At 36.9% G+C, this 18,024-nt stretch overlaps 3 protein-coding genes across 3 annotated transcripts; 1 reads left to right on the forward strand and 2 right to left on the reverse strand.

Annotated features, from left to right (window-relative positions):
* Nucleotides 1-300: 300 nt before the first annotated feature.
* Nucleotides 301-2,439, reverse strand: rdh14b (retinol dehydrogenase 14b). The gene is made up of 2 exons (XM_086061009.1): nt 1,771-2,439; nt 301-1,367 (listed from the first exon to the last, which is right to left on the reverse strand). Exons 1-2 carry the CDS (start codon nt 2,122-2,124, stop codon nt 699-701), a joined length of 1,023 nt encoding a protein of 340 aa, XP_085917135.1. The 5' UTR covers nt 2,125-2,439; the 3' UTR covers nt 301-698.
* Nucleotides 2,440-2,733: 294 nt separating this feature from the next.
* Nucleotides 2,734-12,925, forward strand: LOC147158429 (interleukin-6 receptor subunit beta-like). Its single transcript, XM_086061008.1, has 16 exons — nt 2,734-2,813; nt 2,949-3,745; nt 4,069-4,338; nt 5,536-5,665; nt 5,733-5,911; nt 5,992-6,104; nt 6,699-6,858; nt 6,931-7,013; nt 7,107-7,323; nt 8,569-8,736; nt 8,888-8,989; nt 9,058-9,201; nt 10,281-10,421; nt 11,231-11,315; nt 11,445-11,526; nt 12,352-12,925. The coding sequence occupies exons 2-16, from the start codon at nt 3,688-3,690 to the stop codon at nt 12,745-12,747; spliced, it is 2,328 nt and encodes a 775-aa protein (XP_085917134.1). The 5' UTR covers nt 2,734-2,813; nt 2,949-3,687; the 3' UTR covers nt 12,748-12,925.
* Nucleotides 12,926-14,190: 1,265 nt separating this feature from the next.
* Nucleotides 14,191-18,008, reverse strand: LOC147158430 (uncharacterized). Its single transcript, XM_086061253.1, has 5 exons — nt 17,848-18,008; nt 17,064-17,124; nt 16,304-16,344; nt 16,019-16,127; nt 14,191-15,946 (listed from the first exon to the last, which is right to left on the reverse strand). The coding sequence occupies exons 1-5, from the start codon at nt 17,902-17,904 to the stop codon at nt 15,819-15,821; spliced, it is 396 nt and encodes a 131-aa protein (XP_085917379.1). The 5' UTR covers nt 17,905-18,008; the 3' UTR covers nt 14,191-15,818.
* Nucleotides 18,009-18,024: the final 16 nt, after the last annotated feature.

Raw genomic sequence — 18,024 nt, forward strand, 5'->3', positions numbered from 1 at the left:
GGAAACATATAAACAGGCTGCATTTGCATCTATTTCATGTTCTCAGCTTACAAAGCACAGACTGACTCGAGCTACAACAGACAATATGAAAGGTGACACATTGTTTTGTTCAATTTTGGCTTCCTGTCTTTACAATATAATGGCCTAGTGTCCCAATACTTTTGTCCACATGGTGAATGTAAGAAAAGTACTTCTTTAGTGTTGCAGTTCATCCACCCATTTATCTTCCCCTTCCATCCTATTGTTCTGCTTCTGCCTATACAGCACATTGTTCACAATGAGGACAAAGTACAAACACGGTAACCTTTTTCACCTCTTTATTGTCACACAGCAAAAAAAAAAAGGAAAAAAAAGTGCTAAAGCATGTAAGCATTTATCAGATTAATCAATAGGTTACATTCACCACGTTTCTCGATGCCTCTCACTGGAGGGAAATGTGGCGACTTGGTCAAGTGGGGTTTGTAAATTCCTCTCCCATCATGTGTCTGAGGAATCATCAAAAGGTTGAGTAGTTTTACTATATTTTAGTTTTATGTCATGGTTAACTTCTCAAGTGCGAGCTATAATTTGAAACTGTGACAATCGTTAAAATGCCTTACAGAGTCCAATAACTCGTGCAGTTTTCAATACTTTCTGGATATGACTCAGCATTTATCATGGACCCTTAACTTGAATATTTCATTGGCTCAGTACGGTGGTTATTTCACTCTTGTTGAGTCTCCACTAGCTTCATAGGCCACAAAATCCGAAGAGTCCTCAAGTCCAACCATCCTCCTGCTCACGTCCCACAGCTTCTTGGCTGCTTGTCCGTCAGTAGCCTTTGCTAGCAGTTCCTCTTCTTTGCAGTTAGCGAAGCACTTCCCCGACACCCCCTCCACCTCCGGCGAGCAAGCCAGATAGAGAGGCGTCTGCGCCCCCTCCAGCGGACTCTTGAAGAAGAGCAGCGACGCCAGGTAGAAGAGTGGCTTGGCCAGGATGGGGATGTGAACGTGCCTGCCCAGCCTGGTCCTCACGATGCCGGGCGTGAGCGCGTTGATCGTCACCCCCGAGCCCTCCAGCTGGCGCGCCAGTTCGAGGGTGAATAGCAGGTTGGCTAGCTTACTCTGACTGTAGCAGAACGCCTTGTTGTATTTAGTCTCGCTGTTCAGGTCGTCAAAGTTGATGCGGCCGTATTTGTACAGTTTGGAGGATACCACGACCACGCGGCTGGGGGCGGAGCTCTTGAGGAGGTCAAGCAGCAGGTGGGTGAGCAGGAAGTGACCCAGATGGTTGACGCCGAGTTGCATCTCAAAGCCGTCGTCTGTCTTGGAGTAGGGACACTGGTAGACACCCGCGTTGTTGACAAGGACGTCGATCTTGGGTTCCTCCTGATGGCTCAAGGACAAGAAAGATTGTTAGAATTTGAAAAACGTTTGGGAAATATAGCTCAGCCCTCAACGCCGCTTTTATACCACCTTTAGCCAAGTTACTCCTGACCAACTTTTACAAACAAATCATGAAAGCAAAAAGCCCTTATTTTTTAAAAACTGAGTTTAGCCAAAGACACTCGAGATAACATTTATAAAAATAAAAACTCTGGGTATCTAGTGGGAGGGCCTAACCTTAGAAGATCGAGGAGGGGGCAAATAACAAATTAGATTGTGCCAATCTGTTACCTAGCAGGACCATGGACAGTTCACACCAATACCAAGATTCCGGGAAGCAGCTAGACCACTTTTGTCAACTATCATAACAATCTGCCAATGACGATTTGGTTACATTATATCTCACCTTTTGAATCTCTTGACAAAAATTGCGGACCGATCTGAGCGACGCAAGGTCCAGCTGTTTGATGACCACCTCCCCGAGCTCTGTGCCCGAATGTTCCTGGATGTCCCGGGCCGCCTCGGTGGCGCTCTGCCGGTCTCGGCAAGCCATGATGACCCGGGCCTGGAGCTTCAGCAGCTCTCCGGTTAGGGCCTTCCCGATGCCGCTGTTCGCTCCGGTCACGATGACCGTCTTTCCTCGCATCAGGCCCGTCGGGTACCGGAGCAGCTTAACCGCGTTCTGCCGGGGGAACAAGCGGCGCATGACGAGCAGGACCCCGCCACCCACGACAGCGGCGATGAGGACCGCAGTGGCCATAGAAGCACCAAAAATAGAGCAACGTAAGAGCCCGTAAGCGTCGTGTAGCACGTCGTGTTTTGAAGTTACAAAACTATACCGGATGTAAACCAGCCAGAAAGTAATTTAACCGGATGTAAACTAACCCAAACGTAAATCCGCTGTGCGAAAAAAAAAAGTCGTTTATATATGTTTATATTGACGTCAGGTATTAATGAGGTAGTAATGTCTATTTACAAAAATAAATGAATAAATTCAGCCTCCGGTGGTACTAGTCATTAGCTTTTTGCTAACTAGCTACGTTTCGTGTTGTTTTTCCGGCAGGGCAGGCATGATTTGGCGCGATGCTGCCCCCTACTGACTGCTTAAGATTGCTACTTGCTTGTCGAACATGCCATCCATCCATTACAATACAGTACAAGTCCTACTATCCAGCAAATCACTAATAATATCCTTACATTCACGCCCAACTTTGTGTGTTTTGACTATGTTTCAAAATGCATTAATAGCCAAACTGAAATCGATACATGATGATTCATTCTTAATATTTCAGAGAAAATGGAAAGTATACAGTATTTGCTACATATGGTACTTGTTTGTGCACTCCTGTGTCAATTAAGCAACCTTTGACCTCCGTATGGTAAAATAAAGAGATTTATTTCATTCAAATTTGTACGTCGGGGTTTTCAATGACGTTTTCAACAGTGAGGGTAATAAAAGTGGCTCCACTATATATTCTGATAATGGCTTGGTTTCAACAGGCATTTATTAAAATTGTTGTTGTATGATATATTATAAGACAATAAGCTTGTTGCTAACTCGCTACTACTTTTTGTTTACATCAGGAGCGGCTTGATTTGGCACAACGCTGCTCCCAATTGACAACTCAAGGGAACTGCTAAAGTGAGTATTAAAGCGTCTGTGTAATGTAAATCAAATATTTCAATCAAGTTTTTTTTTTAAGGTGGTGCTTGGTATAAAAGGTTTGCGAACTGCTCAAGGCTAATAACTTCTTAAAGAGCTCAGAGTCATGAGTCAGAGATTGGAGGTGTTGATTAAAGCTGTTGGAGAGGACTGAAAGAGCACCGCGCAGAATACAATGAGGTGTAAAAAAGAAAAAAGAGCATTGATAAGTCATATAGATGCATTTCAACACTTACTATGCATTTACTGAATACAATCTATGATATATCATCAAATAATAAGGCTTGTGCAGTAATTGCTAGTAATGTGCTGGTAAGTGTGCAGTTGGTGGCTACTTATTTCCTTGGCACTTTGCTTCTACTGTAATGTATATGACTCACATGCACTAATGCATTTGATGCAAACAATCATTCTCAGGAAGCTTTTCTAATGTTTCTCTGGGAAGAGAGAGAGAGAGAGAGCGCGAGCGAGAGAGAACCACTTCCTGTTGCCTTGCCATGTTTCCAGTTGGGTAATAACCTCTTGTTTCTCGAACAGTTTGCTTCATTTCCTCTCTCGGTGGCGGATGGCTGAAACGAGGATATGTGGGAATATGGGTCGCAAAATGAGCACAACTGATCGTTCTCGGCTTTAAATGACGATTTGAATACTTCCTAGAGAATGTATTTTCTGCTCGTACTGCCTCTGATTGTCACTAGTGCTGTCTCCGTTGATGAAGGTAAGGGCATCTTTTATTTCTGGTAGTTTAAAGCGATAATGCAGATGTGCTGACAAAATCCTTTCAAGCATTGAAGCCGTTGTTAAAAAGTGGAATTCTTTCAACGTATACACTTTTTCTTTGTTGCTGTTTTAAATTCTATTTAGTGGGTGCAGCACTGTTGTTAGTGCCTCACATGTCTAGAGCTCTTCAGTGCCGTTTGCATAACAATCCGGCACCTGATTGCTAGCAACCAGCACAATAAGAAGTTATGGCATGCATTTGAAAACTTGTTGTTTATGTTCATACTAACAACTTTCTACCATGTTGACTAACATCCACAGGGCAGAGTAAGAAGCAGTGCGATGTCAACCCCAAAGATCCATACATCCAAGCGGGATCTGATACTCGGATAGTTTGTGAGAGCTCCTGTGTCCACGGGAAAGTGTACTGGACGCTGGACAGCAAAGTTGTGGACGAAAGCTGGACCAGCGCCATCAATTCCACGCATAACATCCTGTCACTCAGGAACTTCACCTTGCCTAAAGCCACAGTGCAGTGCCACCACGACCATACCCGGAACATACTCAGAGGCACCATTGTCAGAACATACTGTAAGATGTTACCAGGATTTTTTTTTTAAACCCTGAATCATCTTCAAGCGTTTCCCCTCCAACCATTACGGGGGGAATCTGGAACAGATTTTGTTTGCTGTTCTGGAACGGTACATGCAATCAGTCTTGGTCACATTTAAATTCAAATGTGAGCTGTCGAGCAAATCGCGCGCATTACTCATAACATCTGCAAGTCGTCTGGCATGCAAATTTTCTCCATGATTTCGTCGATATTGAGCACAACACATTTTAAATGTCAAAAAGGGTTTCATTAAAATTGGTTAATAAAAATTAACAATATTAATTTATTTTTAGTCATTTGTTATTCGTTCATCTCATTAAATAATTGGTTGATTGATTGATTATGAATACATAATAAAATTTAAATATTCCAAAAATATTGTAATATACAGTACAAATATCCTTTTGAAAAGGATGTCTCAAAATAATTTTTTAATTAAGAAGATTAATTACATTTTATTCATTTGTTAAGCATTCATCCAATTAAAAAAATATTTTTAATATACACTAAAATATTTGCTTAAAAATTATGTTACTAAATAATTAGTTAATCAATTAAGTAGATTAATTACATTTTATTCATTTGTTAAGCATTGATCCAATTAAAAATTATTTTTAATATACAGCAAAATACTTGCTTAAAAATTATGTTACTAAATAATTAGTTAATCAATTAAGGAGATTAATTAGATTGTATTCTTTTGTTAAGCATTCATCTCATTAAATTATTTATTTATTTATTTATAATGAAGTAATAGTAAAATTAAAATATCACAAAAATATTTTTAATATACAGTAAAATATTCACTTAAAAATGATGTTACTAAATAATTGGTTAATTAATTAAGTCGATTAATTAGATTGTATTCATTTGTTAAGCAATCATCTCATTAAATAATTGATTGATTATGAAGTAATAGTAAAATTAAAATATTACAAAAATAATTTTCATATACAGTCAATTATCCGTTTAAAAATGATGTTACTTATTAATTAATTCATTAAGTAGATTCATTATAAATAATAACATTTAAAAACGGTCCCCAATATTTTTGAAGTCAGAGTAAGTCAACTTTAAGGAGCTCAAACTTGGAGTATGTTGAACTTCCTTTCTGGAATACTGTACCCCGCTGCCGTGTGTGCGAAGATGCAATCATTTGTCTTGTTTTGATGCAGCAAAACCCACCAATGTCGGCTGCATTTGGCACTATCGAAATGGATCCTCTGTTGGTTTACCCGAGCTTTTCACATGCACTTGGGAGCATCGTGTCCACTTCCCGGAGAAAATAAACTACACTGTACTCGGGTGAGTTGAATATTTTCTTTGCGTGATGGAAAAGTCATGTTTTATAATAAACGTGCGTCCCTTTTAGCCGCCCTCAATGGCGCACCCGGTTGGAAATTTGCAGCTCAGAACAAGCAAAAAGATGCACGTCCAAAGCCCTGTCGGCTAATGTGTCTCTGGGGCGTAACTACAGTGTTACCGTGAGAGCACAGACCAAACATTGGAAGGTTCACTCCGACCCTTATGAATTTAACACCCGTGATATATGTAAGTCACATGAACGTCATTTAAAAATGCTTCAAAAGATACGACTTGGTTTGATGCTCTTTTATGGTTCTGTTTTAAAGTGCAAATTGCATGTCCGAAGTTGAATCTCACGGCCTTCTCTGGTTTTCTACTGGCTGAGTGGAACACGTCCACGACCTCAGACAAACACTACTGTCAAGTTAAATATAACGAGGTACATGTATTGTCGATTCAGCACTTTTACTGATTGATAAAAGAAAATCAGTTAACATTTTTTGGGTTTCTTTTCAGAAGGTGATGAGATGTCCAATTCAATGAAATGAAGTTGTTGATTTAACGGATTGTACTGTTATGAAAAAAAAAACTTTAGTGTGACGTCTAAGTCACTGAGTATATATATATATATATATATATATATATATATATATATATATATATATATATATATATATATATATAAATATTGAATCTAGAAGCATATATTTCACATTCAATAGTGTAGTTATTCAATTATGAAAATGGAGGTATAAAAGTAAATTGCGATTTTCTCCGTGTGTATCCATCTGAAAAAAAGAAATTACGGAGGAGAAAGTTTGATATGATAAATTAAAAAGAAAACAAGGTGGACGTATGTGCTCAACTAAAATAAATAAATACATACATTTAAATACATTTCCAGCTGTGCGGACCGTTACCAAATTGTCTGCGAACCTGTACCGGGCCGCAAACCAATGTTTGGGTACCTCATTGGATTTTAAATATTTTTTACAGTTTTTTTTTTTTTGTAATGTATTTGTCTTTTCGCTAGGAGGTGCTCAATAACACTTTAGAAGCCGGAGAAAATGGAAATATCACTATCCAAAACGTCGAGTCGTGCACTTACTGCAAAGTTTCTGTCCGCTGCGCTTGGGAGAAAGCTCCCTGGAGCGAGTGGAGCCGAGAGGAAACAGTTTTGAGCCAACTCAATAGTAAGTTTGAAAAAAAAAAAAAGATTTAATTTAATTACTTTGTAATCTATGAACATGATTATACTCTGGCAGAGAGCGATGTCAAGCTGCGGCTGTGGAGGAAGGTAACAGAACCAGACAAAAATGGCGCCAGAAAAGTTGATGCCATGTGGACGGTAAGGAAGCTTTTCAGTTGAATGCTTCAAATATTTGCACTTCTATTCACAAAACATCTCATGGTCGTCCCCTTCGTCACTCCTTCCTCACAGGAGATTCCGCCGGCGTGCCGAGGCACATTTGCATATTTCATCCAGCGGTCCGTCTATAAGGGCCACGAGATTCAAGTAGATTATAGTCGTACTTTATGTGGGAATTCCACTTGTACTGTTCTTGTGAGTGAAGACGCATTCAGTGTAAAGCTCACAGTCTTTCATAACGAGGCCTTGCTGGCAGAGGATTCTGTTTATGTTCCAGCTGTTGGAGAAGGTAAGTTTGAATGGACTTGCTATGCTATGCTAGCCACATAATGAACACTGCTTATTGGTTACTTAAACTTTTTTTTTTTTATATTTAATTGTTCATACATCTTTAGACGTTTCTGCCTTTCTATAACATTTCTGACATTTTTGGCAATTTTATGGACATATGGTCATTTTATGGACATTTTATGGATATTTTTTTCCTGCCTTTTTTATCTGTTAATTTTCTGGCATTTTTGGCAATTTTGTGGACGTTATTGTAAATTTCTGCTTTTCCATTTTTATGTATTTTAAAAAAAACTTTTTCATCTAACTTTTTGTCAACTTAAAAATGTGGACTGACATTTTTTAATATTCATAAAAAAAATTAATCATTAATTAATTTACAGAATATTTTATCTAAAAAATGAAAATAAAAATAATTTCTACTAATAAATATATATATTTTTAGAGATCCACAGGGAGTAACAGGAAAGGTACTTCAGAGGCACATGTGGTTCCAGAGCCGCCGGTTGCATAACCCTGATGTAGCTAATTTGAAACTAGCAGTTAGCTACTAGCTAGCTGTGCCTGCCAGGGTTGTAATCGCTTCGGATTTTTAAAAATTATCGTTATAGTTTTAAATAAAAAAATTCAGTTGGTTGTTATTGGTGTTTAGAGTGAGCTCGTTGTTTCCTTTTCTCCTAAATTGTATGTTGTAGTTTAGTTTTTATTAGTTTTAGTATTAGTTTTTTGTGTGTTTAGTTTAATATTAAAATACAAACATATGTTTTAATTCCAAAGTAAATACATTTAAAATGAACCCAGAAAGCTCATGTATGATATTAATTGACAGACATTTTTGCCATAATTATACTGAAATAATTATGGTTAGCTTTATAAAGGTAAAATATGGTTTCAGTGTGGTTAGCTTTTTTTATCACTTGTTTTGATTTTATTTCTTTCATGAAAATATTTTTAGTTGAAGATGTTTTGTTAGTTTAAATGTGACAGCTGGTGTGTAGCGATGGGCTACATGGTGACGTGGCTGCTGTAGAACGCCCCGTTGTTGTGGCGTGGAAAAGCACCAGCGGGATAGTTTCCCGCCACTCGGAAGCGGATATATTTTCTCGAGAAAGATGCTAGATGAGGTAGCATCCTTTTTTCTTTTTTTGGGGGAATAATTCAAATTTGGCTGGGTTGTTAATTTAACAACATTCAGTTGTATGACTTTGACTTTGATTTAATTGTTCTATTTATTTTTATTTTTTAGCCGGCTTCCCTCAAGTTACAAACATGCAGACTTCCACACTGAAAGGTGTCATTTACGTCAGCTGGGATGCGCCTTCTCAGCTTGTCAGGGGTTATATGATCGATTGGACCCACGATGGGCATCGGTTCCACTGGAAGCAAAGCAATTCTACGAGTACAAAACTGTCAGGTAGGCGGGAAAAGCATCCATGGCCAGACTGTAATTATGTGGTTAGCCATTAGTCTTATGTCTCACCATCTGTAATGCATTATTATGAGCAGCGCATTAACAGGAAGTGACATCATTGCTGTTGTTGTCAATTTTGAAATCTTCCTTCCAGGTCTTCTGCATAAAAAGCCGTACAACGTGACAGTCACGCCGCTGTTTGATGACAAGACGGGTCTCGGCACGCAGGCGTTACAGATCTGCACAACAGTGGCAGGTTTGAGTATATTGATCAGTAAGTCTCGACAAGTACTTGGCGTTTAAGATTGTGTCTGATCCCGACAGCTGCCGCAAATTTCTCCACCGTCAAGGTTGAGGTTAGTGACAAAAGTGCCCTTGTGGGTTGGGATATGGAGCAGCAGGATCTATGTAGCGGGGTTATTATCCGCTACATTGTTTTCTATGGAACCGAGCAAGGACCACAGCTTAGTAAGTTCACTTTAGGCACTTGCTAGCAATTGTGAGTTAACGAGTAACGTCATGCCATTAATTACGATGAAAAAATGTAATCGCCTGACACTCCGAATTTTTTATAATCTTTTCTTTTTTCTTCTTCTTTTTTTTTTACATCTTAAAAAAAAAAAAGATTATTAAAAATTAAGGGCATCAGGCGATAATTATTTTTTTTTATAATTAATCGAATGATTTCACTAGTTAACTCACAATTAACTCATTCACTGCCATTGACGGCTATAGATGTTATAGATGTATAGATGAAAAATTCATTTGAACTATTTCTAGTAGTTTAACATATTTTTTCCACTTTTGTTAACAAGTGTGAAAACCTAGATTTTTTTTATTGTACATTTAGAACAGATATAAAATTTGTGATTAATCGTGAGTTAACTAGTGAAGTCATGCGATTAATTACAATTAACAATTTTAATCGCCTGACGCCCCTAATTTTTAATAATTTTTTAATTTTTTTAAAACCGTGTCAGGCGATACATTTTTTTTATTGTAATTAATCGCATGACTTCAATAATTAACTCACGATTAATCACAATTTTTATATCTGTTCTAAATGTACAATAAACATTTATTTTAGGTTTTCATTAGAGCTGTCAAACGATAAAAAATTTTTATCCGATTAATTACAGAATCACGATTAATCACTTAATAAAAAAGGCTTTTTTTAGCAATAATTTTTTCCCGCCAATTTTGAAGAGCACCGGTTATGTGTTAATTCTTTCGACACTTAACATTTTTTGATCCTCTGCACACGCCCATTTTTTTTTTAAATTGCGTCAGGCGATTACATTTTTTAATAGTAATTCATCACAAAACTTCAATAATTAACTCACGATTAATCACAAATTTTATATCTGTTCTAAATGTAATTTTTTTTTTTAGGTTTTTATACTCTTATTAAGAAAAGTGGAAAAAGTGTACAACTAATAGAAATAGTTAAAAATGATTTTTTGACGTCTATAGCCGTCAATGGCAGTGAATGAGTTAGCTTCTTCCAATATATAGAGGTTAACAGTTGTACAATGTGTGGCTTCCAGATATCACCGTTAATGCTACAAAACAGGAGGTTCTTTTGAAGGATCTGATTCCTTACACCCAATACAGCATGTACGTCAAAGCCGTAGCGCTAACTGGCGCTAGTGAAAGCAACGTGAGGCACTTTAACACAAAAAGATTTGGTAAGTAACTTTGTCTTGGTTTCTCACGTTGGCAAGTGATGGGAAACGACTTGACCTCTTGTCTGTTTGTCCCTTTGCTTATTTGGTAAAGACATGGAATCCTCAAGTCTTTAACTGGAATTACTTGCAAATGACTCACCACCATTGAACTTGCTTTTAATCTTTTTAAGAGGAGTATATAAATAAACAACTGAAAAGTTGTTGTTCCACAAGTGTGCACACCCTCTTACAAAATTGCACGCGTCTGTTCAGAATTAACCAATCATGTTTAATGGGATACTTGACTCATTGAGCCATTTTCAGCAGTAAAAAGTTCATATTTTTTCAGTTTGCTGACCAAACCCAGTAAACAGGTGAGCCATGATTGGTCGTTACCTACTTCCTCAGCACAGGTGATGTCATCTTTAGTCGATAGCAAGTGGAAAAAACTATTTTTTAAAGGTATTAATTTTACATGAAAAATAATTAAGTTATCAAATTCATTCTGGACAAATCAATTATTTTTTTACTGCTGAAAATGGCCCAATGAGTCAAGTCGAGCTTTAAATGAGAGTCAGCACACACCTGCCACCATTTTTTGCCTCTGATTGGCCCTAAATTAAGTTCAGCTGGCCAAGTTTCCTTTCAGCTCGACTTACAACAGCGCCCTCTGCTGGACGCGGTGGGTCATTGCAGCACTTGCCCTGAAAGCAAAATCTCCACTGTTGTTATCAGTACAAAAATACAAAGAATTATTGTTTACGCGTGCTAATATTATGTGCCATTATGGAAGTGATAATAGTGTGACAAATGTGGTCTTCCTTTGATAGATCCGAGATTTGTCACAAAACTTTGCATCATCGGAACCGTCATTATAATCTTCGTGTTATCTGCGGGATTATGCTGCACTGTACAGTAAGTGTTTTCTATTTCTGATACTTCCCTGCTAAGTCCTCTGTTTGCCTTAAACATTGAAAACTGCTGATTAAAAAAATATATAAATAATACAGCACTTAATAAGGTGTTTCCCTCTCCGTGTCTTAGGTACAGGAAATTCCTGACGAAGCCTCTTCCGGACCCGGGCCTCAGTTCTGTAGCCTTGTGGCCATCAGGAAGCCATCCAAAGGTGAATTTAGTGGAATCGTATGATTGATATTACAGGTGTCCACAAATTCAATATGATTCATCATTTTAAGCAGTGTATTGTTTTTAACGTCTTGACTAGATTTGATTTGAAAAAAATAAAATAAAAATCACTCAGGATGTTATTTGAGAGCCACAAAAATAAAAAATAAACTCGAAGTCGGCTTTATATGTACACTAGGCTAGGTGCAGTGGTGTCTTGAGATGTAAGTGATGATTTTTCAAGATATGAGCCATCCAAATGATATTTTTTGCTTTGACTTGCGAGCACAAAATTGAGATACAAGCGCTGTCGGGTGGCAAGGAACTAAAAATAATAATAATTATATATATATATATATATATATATTAGGGGTGTTAGAAAAAAATCGATTCGCCGATATTACAGCGCGCAATTCTCGAATCGATTTTTAAACAACAAAACGTCTTACTTAGGGTTAGGATTTACACATTAAACATGGAAGAATGTTATATTAATGGAACATTAAGCCCTAATATTTCAGTGCTGTTCAAACATGAAACAGACTGCAACCTGAATTTTCAGATAAATAAATACATTTTCATACCAATCTTACAGTGTACATGTACAAGTTTACTGATTAGTATTTTCTAAATGTGAGTTTTTAAAAAATCGCAATAATCAATTTATAGATTTGTATCGGGATTAATTGCCATCGAATCGAATCGTGACCTATGAATCGTGATACGAATCGAATCGCCAGGTACTCGGCAATTCACACCCCTAATATATATATATATATATATATATATATAAACATAAACATGACAACCCTCTGACCCTCCCCAGGGGATGTTCCCTTTCCGGCTTTTCTATCCGACCTATCCGTCAGAAAGCGTGTGCGCACGCGTGGACATGGAGGAATCCCGGTTAACTTCCACACCCGATACCAACGGCCCTGCTTTTACCGCAAAGCAACACAGCGAGAGAGCGGACGAACACGAAGAGATCTCGACTCCTTCCAAGGAATGCACGACGCTGCTCTCTGAGGGCAGCGGTCAATTAAGCCCGTACCGAAGCCAGGGTTCGGCGGAAAGCCCCACCCAAAGTACCGGGAAAGAATTTGAATGTTTGCTTCCAGTCAAACAGCAGCAACTGACAGCATTGCTAGCTATGTATGTTACTGTGGATATGTTTGAGCATGAGCAGGGCGATGACATCACTATGACATCATCTGCGTCATAATGTAATGTGCATGTTGAAATGCATCCCAAATTGATACAGATGTTGTTGTGCAGTAATAACGGCGCAGAATAGTTTATGCATGAACTGATTAAAGTGTTGAGAAACGATTAAAACGCCATGTAACAGTGTGTGGTCTAACTTTATATATATAAATAAATGTATATTTTCCCTAAGTACACTGCAAGGTGTGGTCACGTTCACTTGTGAATTATCACACTCACCGATTTGGGGAAAATGATCATTTAAAAAAAATCATGAGATGAACTGAACTGTCTATTTTATTACTTAAAACACTGGTTCTCTAACTTTTTACACTAAGTACCACCCAGATGCAGATGCAAGCACAGGTCGTTGTACCTCTTTTTTGCCTGACGCACCTCCAACGGTGACATTGTACAGGTCACATATCGCGCCTTGACCACTACCCTTCCCTAACAGATTGTATCGGTGTCGCCTACCGATGACGTCACGCTACAGGATTGGCTGGAGATGATCCGTTTAGAATTGTTAAATAAAGTTATTGGGAGGGAAATTTGGTTGTCTAAACATTGGATAGGAAATATAAAAGATGTCATTTAAATAACAAATGTATGGCAGGATATTTTAAGATTTAGGAAATAACACAATAGATTGAAGCGTTCACTTCGGTTTGGTTTCTTTTTTAGCACTTCACAAATCACAATACATCACAAAAATAGTCGTAATGGTAATACGAACACATTAGCAATAGCAATCTATATTGACCATATTTGTCAAATTGTCACATATCAACCAATTAATTTGTGTATTTATCCAATCTATGTTATTATTTATTCAATATATATTGCTTTTATATTAGGTTTGTTTACGTTTTTACCATTTCAGTCCGTACATTTTGTCATTTAAATTACATCTTTAATATTTTCTTTCCGATGTTTGACGTCAACTGGATAACTTCCAGCCAATCCTGTAGCGTGACTGTTAGGCGACCCCGATCACATCTGGCAGCCCGATCACATCTGGTACCGACACCGGAACATCTCCAGGTGGCGGAGCAGCGATAAGAACGTCTCCCTACCGCCCCCTGCAGCCTGCTTAGGAGCCTCCTTTTCCCCACGCCCTAAATCCTTCCTTCTGAGCCAAAATATTTAGCACACTTTGATGATCATTGTAAGACTTTTTTTTTTTTTAAACACATGATGTTATATATATATATATATATATATATAGTAAGACTTTTTTTATGACATGACGTACAGTAAAAAATAATAATTATTATTTAAAAAACATTTAAACGTTTTAAAAAACGATTTGCTATGGTTGTTAAAAAAAACGCTTTACTATACATTTTTTTTAAGGCCTTACTATAAATACATGGTCGTTTTAAAAAAAAACGCCTTGCTATATATACATGGATATAAACAAAAAAAAAAGCCTTATTATATATACATGGTCGTTGAAAATATATACATGGTCGTTGAAAAAAAACGCCCTACTATTCATGGTTGTTTAAAAAAAATAAACATCTTACTATATATAGTCATTAAAAAAAGAAAACGCCTTACTATACATGGTCGTTTAAAAAAAGCATGAAAAAAGTTGCTTAATAGTACAATATAAAAGAATCAAAATGTTTTTTCCCCCCCTCCATTCCTTTTTATTTGTTCATGGTAAATCTGCTGTCACAAGTGCAGACAATTATGCCACAACTATATTAATGAGTCTAAAACACTCCATGGCAAACGTGAACAGTGTCTTCCGTATTCACAGTTCAACATTCTCAAATTCATCCAATTAAAAACATGAGTTATTTTGTTATCGCTTATGTAAAATACTTTGGTGGCATCTTCTGGCCAAAGCAACTATGTCAAACGGAGTGGAAAAAAATGTTTTACCGCCATCCTGTGGCGCGTATAAGCAATTACAAGCCTTTTTGGACTTTGGCTATTCGCGCACAGCAGGCAGCACCGAGTCACAATTCGAAAACTGTAGCCTATATTGTCTTCACAAAGCATACGCATTCATAACAAAGTCACACAGACATAACAACATGGAAAGTGACAACACCCATGTGACCACATTCCACCAACATTGCATTTTGTGACTCATCTATGGCTAAAAAAAAAAAAAAATCTACGCCAGTCTGATCAGATCACACACATGAGGTATACTTCTTCACTTTCCAAGGAGTGACAAATTAGTGCAATATTGTCATAAAATGTCAGTACTGCCGGTGTAAAAAAACACCAACAAAAATATACACAAAATAGAAAGAAAAAAAGGGGGGGGGGTAACAGTCCCTTAACTCATTCACTGCCATTGACAGCTATAGATGTAAAAAAATCATGTGAAATATTTCTATTAGTTTAGTTTTTCAATTTGTGTCAACAAGAGTATGAAAACCTAGATTTGTTTTGTACATTTAGAACAGATGTAAAATTTGTGATTAATCGTGAGTTAACTAGTGAAGTCATGCGAATAATTATTATTACAAATTTTAATCGCCCGATGCCCCTAATTTTTAAAAAAATAATATTTAATTTGTTTCTCTTTTTTCTTCTTCTTAATTTTATTTTATTTTATTTTTTAAAGAAAAGATTATTAAAAATTAGGGGCGTCAGGCAAGTAAGATTTTTTTTATCATAATGAATTAAGTTAACTCAATATTAATCACAAATTTTATATCTGTTGGAATACAATATTAAAAAACACTAGGTTTTCATACTCTTGTTAACAAAAGTGGGAAAAAATGTTAAACTAATAGAGATAGTTCAAATGGAATTTTGGCTATATTAAATACAGTAAGTACTAAAAATGTAGTTTTTTTTTTTTTTTAAGTTGCACTGGTCAATCATGGCAACAACAAAAAAAAGTACCATTAAAAATGTAACATTGATAAACAACATTAACTATAAACAGACATACAAAACATATACATAATACCTTTCGGCAAAGCTTATAAAAATACAAAAATAAAAATAAAAGGAAGAAGCGCCAGCACGTAACTTTCCTCAATTCTACAATTGCTTGCACGAAAGGATATTGACATTACTTGATAATAAATTGAGATGAACTGAATAAAAATAACTGGATTAACAACGGGAGGTCGTCTCGTGGCCTGCGGCGGATCTCCCATCGCCGCATTTATGCCATTTGAAGATCAAGCTAGCTGCCAGCACGCTAGCAGCTACCGCGCCCAAAAGTCCCCCTGCAATAACGGCTGTACACCAAAGATAACATTTTAATATCCATTTCTACATGGGCCAAAAATAACAAATAGCGTTTATAGTACCTGCAACAATGTCCTTATTGGCCAGGAAGCTCTTGTGTTTCCCTAATGTAATCATCCCCGTGTCTTGGGCAAGCTCTTTTAACTCATTCGAGTCAAGTTTGGAACCATCCTAAAAGGTAAACGTAATATTACGCTTTCAGTAATGAGCGCGGTCACTAAATAAATTACATTTGTAAGTCAAGGTATGTCTGTATCAAACTGCCATGATGAAAAAGCTCAACTGGTAGCGTGTGAGCCTAAACCTGTTTTAAGTAAAAAAAAATTAAAAAAAGACATGAGTCATACTTCTTTGGGTTGGAATTCCAACACTCCATCCATTGTGTCACCTGGTAGAAAAAAGGTGGACATACAATTAGCATAACCGGTATAAATCAATGTATTTGAACATTTCTTTTATTTCTTTAACTCATTCACTGCCATTGACGGCTATAGACGTCCAAAATTCATTTGAACTATTTTTATTAGTTTAACATTTGTTTCCACTTTTGTTAACAAGAGTGTGAAAACCTAGATTTTTAGAACAGATATAAAATTTGTGATTAATCGTGAAGCCATGCGACTAATTGCAAATTTTAATCCCCTGATGCCCCTAATTTTTAAATAATATTAAAAAAATTTAAACGCATCAGCCGATTATTTTTTAAAAATTGTTATTAATCACATGACTTCAATAATTAACTCACGATTAATCACACATTTTACATCTGTTCTAAATGTACAATAAAAAAAACGTTAAGGATTTTATTAGAGCTGTCAAACGATTACATTTTTAAACCAGATTAATCACATTTTAGAATTTGGATTAATCACAATTAATCACTTAACCCATCCACTGCCATTGACGGCTATAGACGTCAAAAATTCATTTGAACTGTTTTTATTAATTATTTTTTCCCCACACCTTTGTTAAATGAACGTGTACAACGTGCGTTTCACTTTTTGAAATGAACTTTAGATGCACCTTTCTAATCAGAAGAGAAAAAATAATTAGCATGTTACGAGTAGGATTATAATAGTGACATGAGAAAATGGAGACCACAATTACCATCATCGGTATTGTCCTGGTTATAACCTGATCCAACGAGGTCTTCAGTAGCATCACAGTACTAATGCAATTAAGGGAACAAAGGTCAAAAAACGAACACATCTGAAGATAATTAAACATTCCATTAGGGCAATATAGAAATTAATCATATCTTGGTAGCAGGGGCAGCCCCCATCACAACCGTTAATGTTTCTGAACTTTTTTCCTATGGGGTTATTTAAAAAAAAAAAAAAAAAATCGGGGGGGGAACAAATGGGACATACAAAAGAACACAATTGCAAAATCTACACAATCATCGGTAGGCCGGAGCGGAAATTTGAACCCCCAACTTTCGAATTGTGATGCAAACGCCCAAAAAAAAAAGAAAAAAGCACCGTGTTGTCGAGAAATTGTACTTCCTTCTAAAAATTCATGCAGGAGGAGTCATCAGACTTCGTCCGACCACACACACAAAGAAGAAATGATACACGAAGTACCACAGTAAACAAGATTTGTATTAAACATTTTTAGGATAAAAACGCTGTTTTGATTGACATCATCTAAATATTAAGCAACTCTTTTGATTGCATTTCGCTAGACGAAAAAAATATTACAAACGACAGAAGCTATAATATAGTAGCGCTCCGCAGCACTATAAACTACAAACAAAAGAATACGACATATTCCGTTCAATTAATACCACACTAGTGTGGTCAGTAATACTCTTGAATGATTGATGAAAAATAAACGAATCTGCGAGTACGAAAAAACGAGTGTGTCTGAGTCGAGCAGAAATTCGCCTTACCGATTTATCCACTGTGAATATCGAAAAAAGAAATAACGTCGTTAGCGTTTTCCTCATGTCTTCTGCACGGAGCACAGATATTGCTGTTTTCTACGCCTCCTTCGCCGTTTTCATGTCGACTGCTCCGATCGCTTCTTTAGCCCGACCAACAAACACAGCACGTGACCACACATGCGC

The sequence above is a fragment of the Leptonotus elevatus genome, chromosome 18, assembly GCF_054856555.1.
Source record: "Leptonotus elevatus isolate MCC_2025b chromosome 18, RoL_Lele_1.0, whole genome shotgun sequence".
Classification (NCBI taxonomy): domain Eukaryota; kingdom Metazoa; phylum Chordata; class Actinopteri; order Syngnathiformes; family Syngnathidae; genus Leptonotus; species Leptonotus elevatus.

Coding starts and splice junctions, on each gene's coding strand:
- rdh14b (XM_086061009.1), bottom strand. CDS start 2,124: ATGGCCACTGCGGTCCTCATCGCCGCTGTCGTGGGTGGCGGGGTCCTG. Junction 1,368..1,770: donor TTTGTCAAGAGATTCAAAAG/GTGAGATATAAT, acceptor TTGAGCCATCAG/GAGGAACCCAAGATCGACGT.
- LOC147158429 (XM_086061008.1), top strand. CDS start 3,688: ATGTATTTTCTGCTCGTACTGCCTCTGATTGTCACTAGTGCTGTCTCC. Junction 7,014..7,106: donor AAGTTGATGCCATGTGGACG/GTAAGGAAGCTT, acceptor CCTTCCTCACAG/GAGATTCCGCCGGCGTGCCG. Junction 11,316..11,444: donor GGATTATGCTGCACTGTACA/GTAAGTGTTTTC, acceptor TCCGTGTCTTAG/GTACAGGAAATTCCTGACGA.
- LOC147158430 (XM_086061253.1), bottom strand. CDS start 17,904: ATGAGGAAAACGCTAACGACGTTATTTCTTTTTTCGATATTCACAGTG. Junction 16,128..16,303: donor TGGAATTCCAACCCAAAGAA/GTATGACTCATG, acceptor TTTACCTTTTAG/GATGGTTCCAAACTTGACTC. Junction 15,947..16,018: donor CAATAAGGACATTGTTGCAG/GTACTATAAACG, acceptor TTTGGTGTACAG/CCGTTATTGCAGGGGGACTT.